Consider the following 18,264-nt stretch of genomic DNA (forward strand, 5'->3'; position numbering starts at 1 on the left):
CCGATTTTATTAATCCATGATGCGTGTGCATGTATGACTTTCAGGCCGGATACTCAGCGTGTATTCGTGGATGTTGGACTCGGATTTTATGTGGAGTTCACCCGTCAGGAAGCTCTTGACTATATTTCACAGAGAGAGGAAAGCCTCAAGAAGTATGATCTCTTTGCCTTTGATCCACATAAGCTACTGGCTTTCTGGAAGTCTTTTAAACTCTGATAATTGCCTTTTTAAACCTTCAAGCACTTGAATACAGAATGTTGAGTGATCTGGCAATAAACGTATATAATCGTATAGATGTGGGCTTTGGTTGAAATCACGCAAAGAAAGAAAAAGGCAGAGGCTTTTTTGAATTCTATGATATTTATTGATAGTGGGGAGTTGAGCTGTATGGTTTGAACTTAGTGTTCTTGCTAGAGTAACTGAACTTATGATGTCGAGCCATGCTGGTGGTTGTCTTTTGCAGACAACTAAAGGAGATAACAGGTGTTATAGCCAAGATTAAAGGGCACATCAAACTGGTAAGTATTGTTTGTAAATCGTTATATCACGCTTTGTAGGAACCCTGCATATACACACACACATATATATATATATATAATCAGTTATTGTGTTGTAATGTTCACGAAAGACCCTAACTTTACGCGTTTCTCACGCAGGCTCATTACCAGATTCAGCAAATACTCAATCTTCCAGAAGAGAATCCGACACCGCAACGTGTATTTTAATAGTTGTTGGCTTCATTGTTACAAATTATTGCCTTCTTTGTTGTGTTATTATTCATTATAATAATTATTTCATATGCCTTCTTCTTTTGAAGTCTCTCGATGAACATTTGAAAACTACTGGAGTTTTTGGTGATTATTTATGTTATAATGATGGTGTTTAATTTCAAATTATCTAATATTGTTATTTCGCTCGATTAGTTACTGCTAGATATATGCACAGAACATTGAAGGATTGACTTGGACCTACAACCCAAGGGCTACTTCATCATGTTTCTGTCTTTCAACTGATAAATCACATGTTTGCATTCGTAACATAAAATTTGGAACTTGATTGTCTGAAAGATCTGTAATTTATCATCTGGGGAAGGTCAATCCATCCAAAAGTCGGAGACTTTGGATCAATCAGCCTAAAAGAGAACTCTCAGGGCACATTCAAAGAAAACTCTTTCATCTGCTGTCTGATTCTTGTCTATAGAAAAAAGACACAAATTATGAACTATCAAAGCATCTCCTGCCAAAGGATCAATAATCTAAAGGAAACACTCCGTGAAGCAAAAAAAATGTTTTTTTTGCTGCCGTCTGACGCTGCGAAAGGCCAACAGAGCTCCATAAGTATATCCCCGCTGATCTAATGTACAAAGCCCAGGGAATAGAAGAGGAAAGAGGAAGAAGAAGAAGAAGACTGTGTCAGTCAGATGACTTTCTTTTTCTCGAAAAACGTCTTCAAGTGCCAAAATTGCATCCCGGCCACTCCCAAGCAGACGAAAAGCGAAAGGAACCCTAACCATGCCATTTTCGTGTTTGTGGCTCGGTTCAGGTCCTGCATCTCTTCTTCCCTGAAAAGGGAACCGACCCATGTTATGATACAATACCACAGCCATGCAGAGAAACATGTCTAAGACTTGAATGAAAGACGGCCATGAGTTTCCTTACCTTTCTCTAAGATAAAACATCTCTTCATGAATCGAGTTGACAGTTTCAAGCAGTTTCTTTACCTCAAATTCCATGACCTGGTGACACACAGTATCAATAACAATAGCGTCAGCAACTAATTCTATCTCCAAAGAGACATTGAATTCCCACAGATGTCCGCTCTCATGGTCCCCATATTAAATCTTTCCCAATTCTATCAAAAGAAACTAACAAAAGATTCCAGCTTTTTGAACAATTTCGTTCCCCAGTTGATCAGTAAACATCCACATACCAAAATCTGACTACCAGAAAGATCACAGGGTCCCCAATGCACAAATGGGTGTGTAATCTTTTCCAAAGGAAGGGAAGAGGAAATGCTAAACTCACTTCGACTTGGCTCTTCTTAGCGACAGTACCCCAGTTCTTGGCATGAACACCAGTCCTCCATTCGAAATCAATGCTGAGCGTCACCTCCGGCTTGTGATCGACGGCCGAGAAGCACGCCGTGTAATCCCCTGCCTCCACCGCCGTGAACGCGAACTGCCCAGATTCCACTTTCTCCGCGTGGTGGTACGTGTTCCCGTAGCTCGACGTCACCTATACATACAGTTGCATTGTATATACGCATTATAGTTTCCAAAAATAAACTCGGAAAAAAGAAATCCAAATAAAAAGGGAGAGAATCGAACGGAGGCGCGTACCCTGATCGAGACCTTGTGCGACGGTGGCGAAGGATGGCCTTCGTTAGGGTTAACGACAGTGTATTTTCCGACAGTCATCGAATTGCTCTTGATGTCCTCGGTTATACACTTTGTCCGACCCGATTGCAGATCGAAGTGCAGCGAATGCGATACACGCGACAACATTCCGACAATCACCAGAACCGTCCATAGCTTTCCCGATCGGAGAATCATCGCAAATTCCAGAGAAACAAGAGAGGGAGAGATCTTCCTTCGTTCGTATATACGTGAAGGAACTTGTGACACGTGTCTGTACATCATTGGTTACATCACGTAACCGAGGATTCAGAGATTTCAGTTTCTTCACTTTATTGGGCTAACGAGAGAATTATCGGCCCTTCTGAATTGGGCCATATGGGCCGTGATGTACTCATTATGGAATTTATCTTTTCCACTAAATATGGATTTATTCTTATGGTTTTTCTTTTTATTTTTCCTTAATTTCCTATGTTAGATACTAGCAAAATAACAAGTAAATTCTTTCTATCAAATGTAAAAGCACGAGAATTATATTGTTTTTAGAAATTGAAAATCATATAAATTGTTCGAGATGAAACCCTGTATTCCTCGAACAAATAACTAACCAAATTATCTAGTTATAACGTGACACAAAATAATAATATATACATACTTTGGTAATGCATGCAACTGCTGAATCTAATATAAGTGCCCATAATTGTTTACATGAAATCACAAGTTTTGCGACGACGAGTTACCAAGTGAAACGTATTATAAGATATGTTATTAAAAACACGACACAACTCTGCAACATATGACTGAGAGAGAGTACTGATATTCAGTTGTTCACATTGCTTTGCCCATCAGAGCTTCCCCTGTCACCACTGCAGCAGTAGAAATGTGGCAGCTTCACTCTCCCACAACTCCTGTAATAAACAAAGACAACACATATGTATGTATATACATATATATTGGCATATGCATATGCATATACAAGGCTTTCTTCAGAAGAAGATTTTAGGACCACAACCAAGTCATCAATCATCTCATGTGCTGTCCACAATGAAGATCACAACAAAGTAGATTTCCGGGTTTTCAGTTCCAGTTGGAGGAGACTCCAAGTTTCTATCAGGAGAGATGATAAAAGGAACATAAACATTCAATTACCAAGATTCTATTGTTCACTCCTTCTGCAGCAAATAGAACTACCAACACTAGTATGAGACAAGAGGAAACAGATCTTCTCCTGGTACCTGCAACGAATGATGACAGGAGTAGGTTTAAGAGCCTTTGGCCCGTTTCTTATTCCTCTCTTGTGGCGAGAAACCTGCATGATTTCAAAAAGAAAGCTTCCGTTAACCCTACATTGTCGACATAGCTCATACAGAATAGGCCGAGTTCAATTTCGATCCTCTCGGTCAAATGCAAGAGAACCCTTTCTACAGCTAATTACACAGAAGACTTCTTCACTTGCATCCTTATCCAAAACTAAGCAGTTAAATGATATACAGATTGAAAGCCTAAAACACTGACAGAGAGACAACAATGAGCTTTGCCTCTGTTTCGAAGTGATTCCAGACAAACAGATAGAGCCCTATTCGATCAAGAGATCAAAACCCAGATCCCTTAACAATCTTAAACATCAAAAGGCTGAAACTTTAATCTGCGAAACGAAAAACGAAAGGCGACAAGCAATTAGGAGATTGATGGTTCCACAACCTTCTTCTTGGGGACAGCCATGAGCTCCATGGATCCACCGAAAGAGAAACTCGGCAACCCGAACCCAGTAGCCTTATCTCCGAAAGAATCCGATGGATTCTGATCGAACTCCGGCAGACCCAACGGCGTGGATGCGACGGGAAGATCGAAGGCGCCGCCCATGGGAGGTGGCATCGCAGCAACGTGGCTCCAGCTTCGGCACCCCATCATACGGCCCGAATCAACCGCGGCGCGTTTAATGGTCGCCAGTCTCAACGCCATGATGATACTGTTCTTCAATGCTACAGCCGACGGAGGACGATGATCCCACCAGCGAATAGGGTTCAGAGCCTGTTTTACGGTTCTGCGTTCGGTTATCGGTTTGATTTAAGACCAAAAGTACATAACGGAAAACCGAACCAAATGACAAAACCGTGATACGACATACGGTGTCGTTTTAAGTTCTTGGGTTTTTCTTGCTTCTTGGAGAAAAATTCAGACCCTGCAAGGTAGCATAAGCAGCGGCCATGTCGTGGATGAAAGGAGATTTGCTTTCAGACCAGGAAGCTTGTCGGTGGCTTGGTTACACGAGAGCCTTTATGGCTCAAAGCCATGGAAGCGTACTCTCTCTCTCTCACATTTCAAGAGAATGAAGTGATTTAGGTCGATTTATCTGCTCGAAATTGCATAATTTCGGTTTAGTTTGCATAATGCGCTTATGGGTATCCGTTTTGTTTGCAACCAAACGGATTTTGTATGAAAAGTTTGAGACTTTTGCATCTGTATGTTATGATTTTGGATATTTAGAAACAGGGTTCAGGGTTTATGTTCTGTTCTATACGGCGATGTTGCTGGAAATCAGATCTGCTTTTGAGTTGCGCATTCATGTTTGTTGCTGACATTAAATATTGTTGATTGTTGGATTTGCAGTTCACCCCCTCCAGTGTTTCCTCGATCTGAAGGGAAAATCAAGAAGATCGTTCTCCCAGAGGATATGCACGTGCGGAAATTCTACAGCGAGTATCCTGAGTCAAAATATGAAGACCCCATCAAGTAAATCTCTTTCCACTCTTATATGTTTGTTCCATCTCCATTGTTTTGTTATGGCTTTTCAATCTTCATGAGGTTCTAATAGTGTAGTTTGAACAATCCTTTTGTGTTTGAAAGGGTAAACAGGTGATGAGAAAAGATTTCGTTTTTTCTATATTATGCCCGATTTTTCAAGCGTTATCCATGTTACCGTATATCCCAAGAACTGTTATATTCGAAGGAATCGGGTTTTGATTTTGCATCTGCGGTTATTTAGAGTCAGGTAGCCATATCTATCTAGCTCCCTCGCCTTTCTGCTTCTCAGCATTGCCTGCTTATGTATCAGGTTCTGTGTTTTGTATATAGTGTCTTGACATTATTCATCTCCACAGGATCGCGTCATGTGTTCCAGAACCAGCACGTGTATTTGGAATGCGAGTGCGTATTGAAGGAACATGGCGTTAGCGAAGAAGAAGCCATGGCTGTGGCTGATGTACCTATTTCATTCTTTTCATGGTTCTTGATCGATAAACAAAAGGAAAAACGGTTAGAGTTTAGTTCTAACCCTCCACTATTCCCGTTGTTGTTTTCAGATGGAATACAGCTCGGAGAAAAAGGCAAAGAAGAAGGCATACAGACGACTGAAGGAACTTGCGAAAATGCAGGGGAAGAAACCTCCACCTAGACCGTACCCGAGTGCCGTGAAAGGGATACAAGCTCCGGAGAGGAAATACGTGAAGGAACGTTTCCAAATTCCAAACTTACGGAAGCTGGTTAATCAGCTGAAACAGCAGAGAGAGCTGTTGTTGCATGATGGAACTGGAGGAGGAGCTGCTGGTAAGAGTAACTGGATGAATGAATAAAGATCCTGATTCTCTCACTTGGGTAGGACAATGTTTCTTCATTTATGTTTTGAGTTTCTGGTTTCCGGTTTACTGTGTAATTGATTTCAGTCCGGTTTAGCAAAAGTTGGTTCAGTTTGGTTCAGCAAAGTCTACATTCAAGAGCTTTGGTTAAGCTAAACCAACACATTCTCAACAGACCGGTTTACAGAACATACCAAAGTTCAACAGTATCATCAAAGCAAAGGACTTCTGTTCTTTGTGTCTCACAAGTGAATTCCTCCTGTCTGTCTTCTGAACCTACTGATGTCACTCCCTTCAGAGATTGCCATACCGATCCCGGTTTTTCCTCCATTACCAATACCTCTGTAATACAATCTCCATCGATGATCTGAATCTCCTTCCATCTGAACCAGACAAGGTGACCCGACTCCCTCGTTGTCCCATGCACTGCCTTCAGCCGCCTCGAGCACTGCCTTATCCTGTACCCCTTTCCAGTCCTTCAGTCCATCTTCTGAAACCGCTAAACCGATACTCCTCTTCCCATCTCGATCGACTCCTTCGTACACCATCACATAGCTCCCATCTCTCTTGTTTCTTGATACACAAGGATTTATCCCCCCGAGTTCGTCGAACCAAAAAGACCCATCCTTTTCGTCTTTTCTTCCTCTTCCTCCGATGATCTTTCCCAGTTTCACCCATTTGATTCCGTCTCTAGATCTCGCAATGCCTATGCAGAACTCGCCTATTTTCGCGTCGAATGAATGGTAATACATTCTTAGGTCACCATCTCCGTGGAAAACCACGTGTGGGGAGGCAATGAATAGAAAGTCCCAATCTTGTTCGGACCCAACATCAAACAATGCCCCACTGTGATGCTCGCCTTCGATTCTAGCCCAATTCCGACCATCTTGGCTTATTGCTAATCCAGGAAGTGACCTAAAAACCTCAACTTTTCCTCCCTCGCCATTACAAAGACCGAATCTTTCTGGATTTTTCAACCCAAAAGGAAGACCCTGAAGATGAAACTCCACTTTCTCAGACGAGTAACCAGTGTAATACATCCAATAAACAGAGCTGTTAGCTCTGACTTTGGTACTCGACATTATTACAACTTCACCTGGTCGAACGTTTTCCGTATCAAACACCCACCAATCTTTGCAACAGCTCATGACCAAGCCCACATCGCCGATCGACTCAACCCTCCCTTCCCCTCTCTCCCAGTGAATCCCATTGCTCGAAACTGCTAATCCGACACAATCGGAAGCTGGATTGAGCTTGGAACTCCCGCGGTACCACATGTACCATCTCTCTTCATCGTCACTTAGAAATCTCTTCACGACAGGTGACCCTATCTCGTCGCTGTCCCAAGAATCCGCAGAGAGGGCCAGACCCAGAACCAAACCTGTCGGAGAAGATGAGGTCGGAGCTGGAGACGAAAGTGATGATGGGCACTCTGGTTTTGATACGAAGGTCGAATTTTGATCTGATTCTCCATTTTCTGTGATGGGTTTAGCGAAGCATCTCGCGAGCGAGAGAAGAGAAGAGCGTTTGTTCCGATCGGTAGGGCTTTTGAGGGAGAGAAAAGCCGATTTTGGTCGTGGAATCGTTCGTGGAGAAGTGACAGTGAAACGAAATGCAGGAAAGTTGGCGGCTTTCGTCGCTGGAGCAGTAGCAGCTTCCATGGCGGAAAGCGGAGATTCTGTTTCGATTGAGTTCAGGGGAGACGAAATGAGATGGACCTTGGATTTCTTGTTGGATGGCTCACCAATGGGAAGTTGACACATTTCTCTTTGCTGAAGTTAAATGCTCAATTTTTTATAATTAAAAGATTGTCCTAATTTCTAAAGTTGCAATTTTTTACGTGAAACAATATGAAATTTTCAACAAATGGAATTAATATTCAGTTATAAATCTCGGTAAAACAAATTTAATTAACTGTCAACTATATATCTATTAAATGATTTCGTATATGTAAATTTTTATTTATGTGTCAGACAATCATCTTATTCACCTACCAGTCTAATTTTACGATGAAATTTGACTATATAAAAATTAGTTACCTTTTAACAGTTAGAACATATCATGACTATGTACTTGTTAATTATATTTGCAGACTAAAATGAATACATTAAATTTCAAAAATTTAGCAGGCATGAAAAATGTTTTAGGTACGGGTTATAAGATATCCGGTTAAATCCGGTTCGTAGATCTAACAGTAAACCGGTATAAAATTTGGGCCAGCGGCCTGTCGGTATATATATATTCTTAATTGGATATTATTTTCGAAGGAATTTTTATGTAAGATGTTTACAATTAATTTTCATGTAAGATATTTGGATATAAAAACACTTATATTATTAAAAAGAAGAGAGAATAGTCGCAAAATACTTATACTTTTTTCAGATCTCAATTTAATACATATACTTTTTTAATTACTTAATAATATATATACAATTGGTTTTTCCCCAAATAAATTCTATAATTTTAAATTATTAACCAAAAAATATCTACCGTCAAATAACCGCCACGTAGACAAACATAAATCCTATATGGCGATAAAAATTTTCAACTCCTGATCCCCCCGCCATATCATCACTATATAAAAAATTAAATAAAAAATTAATAAATAATAAATAAATTAATAATGATAATAAATTAATAAAATAAAAAATAATAATAATATACATATACATACATAATATATATACATATATATATATACACATCCATACATATATATACATATATACATAATATATACATATAAATACACATATATATATATTAATACATATATAAAAATATACATATATATATTTATACATATATACATATACATATATATACATTTACATATATATATATATATATTTATATATGTGTATGTATTTATATGTATGTATATATATACGTGTGTATATATGTATATGTATGTATGTATATGTATATATATATGTATTTATATATATATATATATACGTGTGTATGTATATATTTATATACGTATGTATATATACATATATACATATATATGTATGTGTATATATTTTTTATTATTTATTTTTATAATTTTTTATTTTATTAATTAATTATTATTATTATTTAATTTATTAATTATTTATTATTTATTTAATTTCTAATGTGACGATGATATGACAATAATTAATTATTATTGAGAATTTTGTCGCCACGTAGTATTTTCGTTTGTCTAAGTGACGGTTATTTGACAGTATGTATTTTTTTGCCAATAATTTAAAAATATAAAATTTATTTGGGGGAAAACCAATTATACAGATATTATTTAGTAATTAAAAAATATAGATATTAAATTAAGAATAGAAAAAAATATAGGTATTTTATGGCGATTTTTCCTATTAAAAATAATAATATCACATGAAATAGGATGATTTCTAGAACATATATATGCGGTGAAATAGGATGATTTCTAGAACATATATATACGGTGTTTATTTTTTTCGGTTGTTGGTTGAGAGGTGGCTTAGCGACTTAAACCGGTAGAAGGACTGAGGACAAGACATTAATACGGTCTTCTAAACCGGCCCTGAAGATTACGGGCATTTTAAGAGGCAAAATTGCAAAAATAACCCAACTTGTCGATTTGGACTTCACGACATGACCCTCTAGGTTTAGGGTTTTAAAAAAAAAATCTAAAATGATAAAAAGACTAATTTGCCCTTAAAATATTGAATACGTGGCAACTCAATGGAAAGCAGGAAACGACAACAACTCTCTGTGTTTCCAAATTTTCAAACAAACAACGGACGAACGTCTTCTCCTCTCATCCGGTTTCTTTCTTCAATCGCGCAAATCTCTCGGGTTCTTCTTACAAAATCGTCTTCTGTCGGCACAAATGGCTTCATCTTTGGCTTCTCCTTCGGTTACTGCTTCGGTTTCTACTTCAGAAGATCTACAGGTATGGTACACTCACCGAAAAAATTGATTGCGTCGTTCGTCCTCTCTTTGTCTTTGTGTTTATGTGTTTGTTTCGGGTTTAAACTCCAATAGAGTAATGTTCGAGTCGTTTGGGTTAGAAAAATTAGGGTTTTAGGTGAAAAATAGAGATTTTCAGAAAGATAGTTAATGAAAGTCGAATTTTTTGGTCAGACGGTTATATTACTCGAATTAGTCAGACCCATGAAATGGGTAGACCAATGAAATGGTCAGACCAGTGAAATGGTCAGACCCGTGCAGTGGAGAAACCAGTGAAGTGGTCAGACCCTTGAAATGGTCAGACCCGTGAAGTGGACAGACCAGTGAAGTGGTCAGACCCGTGAAATGGTCAGACCCGTAAAGTGGGCAGACCAGTGAAGTCTGGTTAGACCCGTGAAATGGTCAGACTCGTGAAGTGGGTAGACCAGTGAAGTGGTCAGACCCGTGATGTGGTCAGACGAGCGAAATGGTCAGACCGGTTAAATGTCAGACCCGTGAAGTGGTCATACTTCACTGGTATGACCAGATTTATTGTAATCATAGTCTGTTTCGTAATTGTAATATAATAAAACTGATCATGAGAGTTAATCTAATTGTTGCAGGTCCCTTTTGTGTACGCTTTCAAGGATATTCAACACCGTGCATTAAGGTTGGAAGGAGAGGAAAAAGAGTTTTGGTTTGTTGTAAATGGCGTGCCCATCAGATACTCGATCCAGGAACATGCCATTATCTCCGACTTAAATTTTAACAACTATTCGGAGGACTGGACTAAATGTAAGGGAAGTGAATTTCGGAAAAGAATATTCGGAACTTCAAAAGTTACCATAGAAGAATTTAATTTAGGTCTTTTTTTCGTACCCGAATGGTCAGACGGTCAGACGGTCATATGGTCATACTATGGTCAGACGGTCAGACCTATTTGAAATTGCGAGATTCATCGATTTGAAAGTGTTAACATCGTAATAATTATCTCGTATGATCGATTTCTCTAGTTGAAATCGGTAGTAGCAATATGAACTGAACATCTTTTTTTGATGTCAAAGTAACTCTTTCCAAAGAAGACCTAAACTAGTAGTAGTGTTTGTGCAACACATTGGACACAATTGACTTATGTTGGTAGATTTTTTTTCTCCACACGAAATTAGAATTCCAACACGATGAAAAAGTATTCTTATAACCTTTATACAACTTTTTTAATCCTTTAATATGCAAAGGTGTATAAACAGATTGGCGATACCTCAAAGATACATATTAATTTGGTGATTTCTTTTATAGTGTCACCAGTTGGATTGGTCTGACTAATTGAATTGGTCTGACAAATTGAATTGGTCTGACCAGTTTGTGATTAGTATGACCAATTTGTAATTGGTCATACCTGTCATAATGTAGTCACACGAGCCATTTTTTCAGGGATTTCGAAGTGTTCTTCAAATATATAGCAATGAAGGTGTTAGCATACCATGGTCAGATGGTCAGACCTATTCGAAAGGTTTGAAAGTGTTAACATCGTAATAATTATCTCGTATGATCGATTTCTCTAGTTGAAATCGGTCGTAGCAATATATGAACTGAACATCTTTTTTTGATGTCAAAGTAACTCTTTCCAAAGAAGACCTAAACTAGTAGTAGTGTTTGTGTAACACATTGGACACAATTGACTTATGTTGGTAGATTTTTTTTCTCCACACGAAATTAGAATTCCAACACGATGAAAAAGTATTCTTATAACCTTTATACAACTTTTCTAATCGTTTGAATTTAATTTAGGTCTTTTTTTCGTACCCGAATGGTCAGACGGTCAGACGGTCATATGGTCATACTATGGTCAGACGGTCAGACCTATTCGAAATTGCGAGATTCATCGGTTTGAAAGTGTTAACATCGTAATAATTATCTCGTATGATCGATTTCTCTAGTTGAAATCGGTCGTAGCAATATGAACTGAACATCTTTTTTTGATGTCAAAGTAACTCTTTCCAAAGAAGACCTAAACTAGTAGTAGTGTTTGTGTAACACATTGGACACAATTGACTTATGTTGATAGATTTTTTTTCTCCATACAAAATTAGAACTCCAAAACGATGAAAAAATATTCTTATATCCCTTATACAACTTTTCTAATCGTTTGAATTTAATTTAGGTCTTTTTTTCGTACCCGAATGGTCAAACGGTCAGACGGTCATATGGTCATACTATGGTCAGACGGTCAGACCTATTTGAAATTGCGAGATTCATCGATTTGAATGTATTTGGTATGATGGTTTGACCAGAATATAACCGTCTCGACGATTTTGGTAAACGAGTTTGATTATGTAGGTGTAATGTACTTTTAAATTCGTATTTCCGTATTTGTATTTGATATCTCTACTTTGACCATATTATCATATGATTATGTGGGTTTAATGTACTCTTTCAAAATCATTATATTTGTGAAATTCGTTAAAATGGGAGAATTCAGAAAACTGGTAACATATACATGTCGAAATGGTGAGACTGGTCATACTCCTAACTGGTCATACTTGTCAAAATTGGTCAAACTGGTCATATTCGTGAAATTGGTCAAAATGGTCATACTCATCAAACCTGTGACATTTTTCAAGTGTATCATTTTATCACATTTTGTGTTTATTTTATACAGGTATAATGGATGCAACTAATGAGAGGATGATGATTATTTATTATAAATCTGATGGCAAGTGGGTAGTAAAACTCGTTTACCAAAATCGTCGAGACGGTCATATTCTGGTCAAACCAGTCATACCAAATACAAATCGAAATACATTCCACCCGCATGATCTTATGACAATGATATGTTGGCTGAACCTATCGAACATGTATTCTTCTTTCCTTCCCATTCATATGCTCCGATCGATTTTACTACCCACTTGCCATCAGATTTATAATAAATAATCATCATCCTCTCATTAGTTGCATCCATTATACCTGTATAAAATAAACACAAAATGTGATAAAATGATACACTTGAAAAATGTCACAGGTTTGATGAGTATGACCATTTTGACCAATTTCACGAATATGACCAGTTTGACCAATTTTGACAAGTATGACCAGTTAGGAGTATGACCAGTCTCACCATTTCGACATGTATATGTTACCAGTTTTCTGAATTCTCCCATTTTAACGAATTTCACAAATATAATGATTTCAACCAGTTTGAATAACATATTCATATATATGTCATTTTTGTATATGTCATTTTTGTTTCAAACATATTTATATGGATTAAATATAAAAATGATAAAATAATAAATCACAAATGTCCAAACTTAATAACAAAATTTAGAAACAATACTTACCTTTTATTCAGATTTATGTTGAATCGATTAAATGCCCAAGCTTAATGTTGTTTTTTCGCAACAAATTAGCTAAAAAAAGAGTAGAGATGAAGAGAGTGTGAAGACTACTGAACGAGAGAGAAGAAAAAGCGGACGAGGAGAGAGAGAGGAGGAAGAGGAGAGAGAGTTGAAATTTATTTTTTAAAATTTAATAATAAATAAAAAATGAAGGGTATTTTTGGAAGTATATTATTACAAGGTTATCACATGATGTTGTCTTTTTTTTTTCCAAAGTGAGGGTTATCACGTGAAGTAAAAATGACATTTAAAGTCATTTTTGTAAATCCCCCATTTTAAGACCCACCAAAGCACGTGGATTTCGATTTCATATATTTTCATTTGACCGCTTTAGTGACCACATTGTCACATATTAAATTCATGTGTGTATATATATATATATATATATATATATATATAATTGGATTTTGATTTCTTTACAATAGTAGTTACAATAGTATCGGAAAACCCATTAATCGACAACGATAGGCGATTAGACTACAGTTAGCATCACGTTAATTAATCATACAAATATATTTGCGTAGAAATATTGTTAGCATACGTATTAACAATCATTTAAATTAATTATATTTGGATTATATGTCGATTGCGACTTGTAAATTCCAATTTGTGTGGATGGAGTATTATTCAAAATACTCTCTTTTTACTAAACCTACCTCTATACATATCCTCCTTCCAAATGTGATTATGTGACCAAAATAACTATATAATCATATGATGGTCAGTCATATTGGTCATAACGTTAAATTTATGGTGATCACATCAAACCATCATGATCATATCTTACATATCACACTAATCATTTGGTGAAATCATCAAAAATTTAACGTTATAACTAATGTGACCATACAATTATTTTGGTCATATGATCACATGATCACAGAGAATGTATAGAAATATATTTAAAAAAGGGTATTTTGGATATTTTAACCCTTTATGTCTGACCAAATAACTATACCTACCACACGATGGTGACTTTTGGTTTGATACATACCATCTCATATGGGGGAATCCATCAAAGTAATAATAATCATCGACTCCTGTGTCATCAATGTTGAAAAATACGTTTATTTCTCTAATTAATTAAAAAATACGATTAATTATACTTTGTATATTCGATTTTAAACTGATCCAAAGGGATGTTTCTTACGGAATTTATCTGCAAGAAAAAAAATGCCTACAAGATTATTATTTTACATTGTTGTATAAAAATAAATCGAGGTTATAATTCAATTTACAAAGAAAAATCTTACCAAAGAGTTTATAATAAATTAATATATGCATTCTAATTTAAACAGAAAAAATATATCAACTATATACATTTTTAAATATAACAATGGGTATTTAAAAAGTATAAAACAAGGGAGAAGTAAAATTCTTCCATCGAAATATTAATTACATTAAACGAAAATATTGCCGAATATTTACTGATTATCGTGGCAACGATAATTGATACATATGAGGATGATGAACACAATCAAATATTAAACCGAGCAATAACGGCGCTAAACCAAACCAAGTATACATAACCGGATATAAACCGGCCAAAATCGCCGAGAAAATGTTACAAAAATAATATTATTACAAAGTAAAAAAAAATAACGAAAAGACGATGAAAATTCAACTTGAAATCCAAGTGGGTCACTTCGGTCTCATTGAGTTTGATGTCTCGTGAAACCTATACAACTTTGTGTCTTAAATTCATGCTTTGTGTAACCAACCAAAATTAAAAAACACTTAGAAATATCAAATAAATATTTTTTATATTAATTTCTATACATAAATTCGATTCAATCCACCGAAAATACTTTTAAAAATAACGGTTTCACGTTTTTTATATCAATAATTCGTTTCAAATAAATGTATTATCGTCGAGAAAACAATTTAACCAGACAAATAATCAAAATTTGGTGCAAAGAATATGTCTCAAAATCTTAGAACCGAGTGGAATTATGGTATTTAATGTATTATGGTTGGTATATATTTGACTCGCATTTTTCCTTGTGCATCGAGAAAATAAATTCTGATATGCATTGAATACAATGCGTTCGAGTACTGTAATACGTTTAGAAAAGTAAAGGGGAAATTTGTGATACTTTATTCACTTTGTACGCTTCCATATATATACAGAGCAAGAGATAAGAATGAAATCTTATCTTACAACAGAAAAATATCAACAATACTACTATAAATAAGGAAAGAAACAAATCCGTAAAATATACGTTAATACTCCCCCTCAAGATGGAGAATATAAATTATGTATTCCCATCTTGGATAATAACACCCTAAACTGATCAGTCGGTAACGGCTTCGTAAGAGCATCGGCAACTTGATTTCGAGACGAAACATGTAGAGGCTTGAGAAAACCGGACTTGAGTTGATCACGAACATAGTGGCAATCTAACTCTATATGTTTCGTCCGTTCGTGATAAACGGGATTATTAGCAATATGAATGGCGGATTGACTATCACAATATAGAGTGATAGGGCGAGAACATCGAATATGCAGGTCACGAAGCAAGCTATCGAGCCAAACAAGTTCACACGTTGTCTGCGCCATTGCTCGATATTCAGACTCCGCGCTACTGCGAGAGACAATTTGCTGTTTCTTAGACTTCCATGAGACAAGGGAAGAGCCTAAGAAGATGCAGAAACCAGTAACGGAACGTCGCGAGTCGGGGCATGAAGCCCAATCCGCATCTGTATAGCCACTCAATCGAAGATCAGAATCTGCGGAATAAATTAGACCTTGCGAAGGAGCAGATTTCAAATAACGAAGGACCCGATGCGCAGCCTGAAGATGAGTCGTCCGAGGACTCGACATATATTGGCTGAGCTTTTGGACAGCAAAACTAATGTCGGGGCGTGTCAAAGAAAGATATATAAGCTTGCCGATGAGCTGTCTGTAATGTGAAGCATCCTCAAGTAACTCACCGGAATCAGCTGAAAGTTTCTCCCTGACATCCATGGGAGTGGTGGCGGGTTTACAGCCAAGAAACCCAAAATCTTCCAAGAGTTCCAGCGTGTATTTACGCTGACAGACATGAACTCCCTGTTTCGAACGAGCAATCTCTAATCCCAGAAAGAAACGCAAGTCACCGAGATCTTTGAGCTGAAAGTTGCAAGCTAAAAGACTCTTGACATCAGAGATCATCGAGGCAGAATTCCCTGTAATTAATAAATCGTCGACGTAAACAAGAACAGCAGCAAAACCTGAAGCAGAGACCTGAACGAAAAGAGAGCTGTCAGCATGAGATTGACGGTAGCCAGCACTGATCAAAACTCGAGACAGCTTCAGATTCCATTGCCGCGAAGCCTGTTTCAATCCGTAAAGAGATCTCTGAAGTTTACAGACGAAATCTGGTGGAACCTGCTCCCCCTTAAGTGTAGAATATCCTGGAGGAAGAGTCATGAAAATCTCCTCGCTAAGATCGCCATTTAGAAAAGCGTTAGAGACATCCATCTGATGAAGAAACCAATTCTGAGATGAAGCCGAAGCCAGAATAACTCTAACAGTCGTTAGTTTAGCAACAGGACTGAAAGTTTCTAAATAATCGATACCCTCCAATTGTGTGTAACCCTTAGCGACCAAACGAGCTTTATACCTTTCGATCGAGCCATCGGAATTATGCTTAATCTTGTAGACCCACCTACAATCAACAGGTCGTTTGCCGGGAGGAAGAGGACAAAGCTGCCAAGTCTGAGTACGTGTGAGAGCATCCAACTCGAGAAGCATCGCCTCTTTCCATTGATCAGATTTAATAGCTTGGTGAAAAGAACGTGGCTCAGTTTCGGCGGTGATAGAAAGAGCAAAGGTGCGATACGCAGGGTTCAATTTGGAATAAGACAAACAAGAAGAAAGTGGGTATGGTGTCGAAGATATGTCTGGTGGTGGTTTATTATGGGTCAAAAAATAGCAATGGTAGTGGGCTAAGTAAGCTGGAGGTTTGGATGTGCGCTGCGACTTTCTGACATTCTCCGATGACACAACAACAGGAAGACAAGAAGAAGCAGAAGGTTCAACTGGGGGAACTATGTCCAGAGAACTATCTGAAACAGAACATGACTCAGAAGGAAGTGTCGTCGTTTTGTTCGAATCAGAGGACAAACGAGAACCAGAGGAAACATGAGTAGAATCGTAAAGAGAATAAGAAAGATGTCGACTGACAGGAAAAAAAAAAAGAGTCTGAGAAGAAATAGAATCTGAATGAAAAGGAAAAATACTTTCATGAAAAATGACATCACGAGACATCACCTCATGTCTTTCTTGGTTATCCCTCGGGTATCAAAGGTTATAAGGTACTCGATTTGGAAACGAATTCTGTCTCTATGTCTCGTGATGTCATTTTTCATGAAAGTATTTTTCCTTTTCATTCAGATTCTATTTCTTCTCAGACTCTTTTTTTTTTTCCTGTCAGTCGACATCTTTCTTATTCTCTTTACGATTCTACTCATGTTTCCTCTGGTTCTCGTTTGTCCTCTGATTCGAACAAAACGACGACACTTCCTTCTGAGTCATGTTCTGTTTCAGATAGTTCTCTGGACATAGTTCCCCCAGTTGAACCTTCTGCTTCTTCTTGTCTTCCTGTTGTTGTGTCATCGGAGAATGTCAGAAAGTCGCAGCGCACATCCAAACCTCCAGCTTACTTAGCCCACTACCATTGCTATTTTTTGACCCATAATAAACCACCACCAGACATATCTTCGACACCATACCCACTTTCTTCTTGTTTGTCTTATTCCAAATTGAACCCTGCGTATCGCACCTTTGCTCTTTCTATCACCGCCGAAACTGAGCCACGTTCTTTTCACCAAGCTATTAAATCTGATCAATGGAAAGAGGCGATGCTTCTCGAGTTGGATGCTCTCACGACTTGTGGCGAAAGGATTCCGTCAAATTCATGGTATTGACTATGATGAGACCTTTTCGCCCGTAGTGATGTTGAAGTCCATCAGGATCCTACTTGCCATAGCCGCATATTACGACTATGAGATATGGCAAATGGATGTCAAGACCGCGTTCCTTAACGGG

The 18,264-nt window shown here is 37.4% G+C and overlaps 5 protein-coding genes across 5 annotated transcripts in view; 2 read left to right on the forward strand and 3 right to left on the reverse strand.

Moving 5' to 3' along the window:
* The window catches only part of LOC104808654 (protein UXT homolog), a 2,196-nt gene extending 1,300 nt beyond the window's left edge, over positions 1-896 (forward strand). The window contains exons 5-7 of the mRNA XM_010534387.1: positions 45-152; positions 464-518; positions 657-896. Coding sequence (XP_010532689.1) covers positions 45-152; positions 464-518; positions 657-725 — 232 coding nt within the window. The 3' untranslated portion in view covers positions 726-896. The remainder of the gene's footprint in view (positions 1-44; positions 153-463; positions 519-656) is intronic.
* Positions 897-1,056: 160 nt separating this feature from the next.
* On the reverse strand, positions 1,057-2,613 carry LOC104808661 (transmembrane emp24 domain-containing protein p24delta9). The gene is made up of 4 exons (XM_010534398.1): positions 2,339-2,613; positions 2,025-2,234; positions 1,659-1,735; positions 1,057-1,561 (listed from the first exon to the last, which is right to left on the reverse strand). The coding sequence occupies exons 1-4, from the start codon at positions 2,549-2,551 to the stop codon at positions 1,417-1,419; spliced, it is 645 nt and encodes a 214-aa protein (XP_010532700.1). The 5' UTR covers positions 2,552-2,613; the 3' UTR covers positions 1,057-1,416.
* A 403-nt stretch (positions 2,614-3,016) lies between these two features.
* Positions 3,017-4,400, reverse strand: LOC104808670. The gene is made up of 3 exons (XM_010534410.1): positions 4,055-4,400; positions 3,589-3,662; positions 3,017-3,261 (listed from the first exon to the last, which is right to left on the reverse strand). Exons 1-3 carry the CDS (start codon positions 4,313-4,315, stop codon positions 3,174-3,176), a joined length of 423 nt encoding a protein of 140 aa, XP_010532712.1. The 5' UTR covers positions 4,316-4,400; the 3' UTR covers positions 3,017-3,173.
* An 81-nt stretch (positions 4,401-4,481) lies between these two features.
* Positions 4,482-6,049, forward strand: LOC104808685. The gene is given in 6 exon segments (XM_010534430.1): positions 4,482-4,589; positions 4,591-4,653; positions 4,964-5,086; positions 5,455-5,502; positions 5,504-5,555; positions 5,656-6,049. Coding segments are annotated over 6 exon segments (585 nt in total). The 5' UTR covers positions 4,482-4,560; the 3' UTR covers positions 5,926-6,049.
* Positions 6,050-6,057: 8 nt separating this feature from the next.
* LOC104808694 lies at positions 6,058-7,670 on the reverse strand. Its single transcript, XM_010534444.2, has one exon. It carries the CDS (start codon positions 7,587-7,589, stop codon positions 6,171-6,173), a length of 1,419 nt encoding a protein of 472 aa, XP_010532746.1. The 5' UTR covers positions 7,590-7,670; the 3' UTR covers positions 6,058-6,170.
* Positions 7,671-18,264: the final 10,594 nt, after the last annotated feature.

Source organism: Tarenaya hassleriana, unplaced genomic scaffold (assembly GCF_000463585.1).
Source record: "Tarenaya hassleriana unplaced genomic scaffold, ASM46358v1 Cleome1, whole genome shotgun sequence".
NCBI lineage: Eukaryota > Viridiplantae > Streptophyta > Magnoliopsida > Brassicales > Cleomaceae > Tarenaya > Tarenaya hassleriana.

Bases quoted from the DNA above. Each gene is read 5' to 3' on its own strand.
- LOC104808694 (XM_010534444.2), bottom strand. From the start codon at position 7,589: ATGGAAGCTGCTACTGCTCCAGCGACGAAAGCCGCCAACTTTCCTGCA.
- LOC104808670 (XM_010534410.1), bottom strand. From the start codon at position 4,315: ATGGCGTTGAGACTGGCGACCATTAAACGCGCCGCGGTTGATTCGGGC. The intron at 3,663-4,054 runs GTTGTGGAACCA...GAAATCATGCAG, and splicing joins TGGCTGTCCCCAAGAAGAAG to GTTTCTCGCCACAAGAGAGG. The intron at 3,262-3,588 runs GTACCAGGAGAA...TGTTTATTACAG, and splicing joins CCTGTCATCATTCGTTGCAG to GAGTTGTGGGAGAGTGAAGC.
- LOC104808661 (XM_010534398.1), bottom strand. From the start codon at position 2,551: ATGATTCTCCGATCGGGAAAGCTATGGACGGTTCTGGTGATTGTCGGA. The intron at 1,736-2,024 runs GTGAGTTTAGCA...GTGTGTCACCAG, and splicing joins CTAAGAAGAGCCAAGTCGAA to GTCATGGAATTTGAGGTAAA. The intron at 1,562-1,658 runs GTAAGGAAACTC...TTCCCTTTTCAG, and splicing joins ATGTTTTATCTTAGAGAAAG to GGAAGAAGAGATGCAGGACC.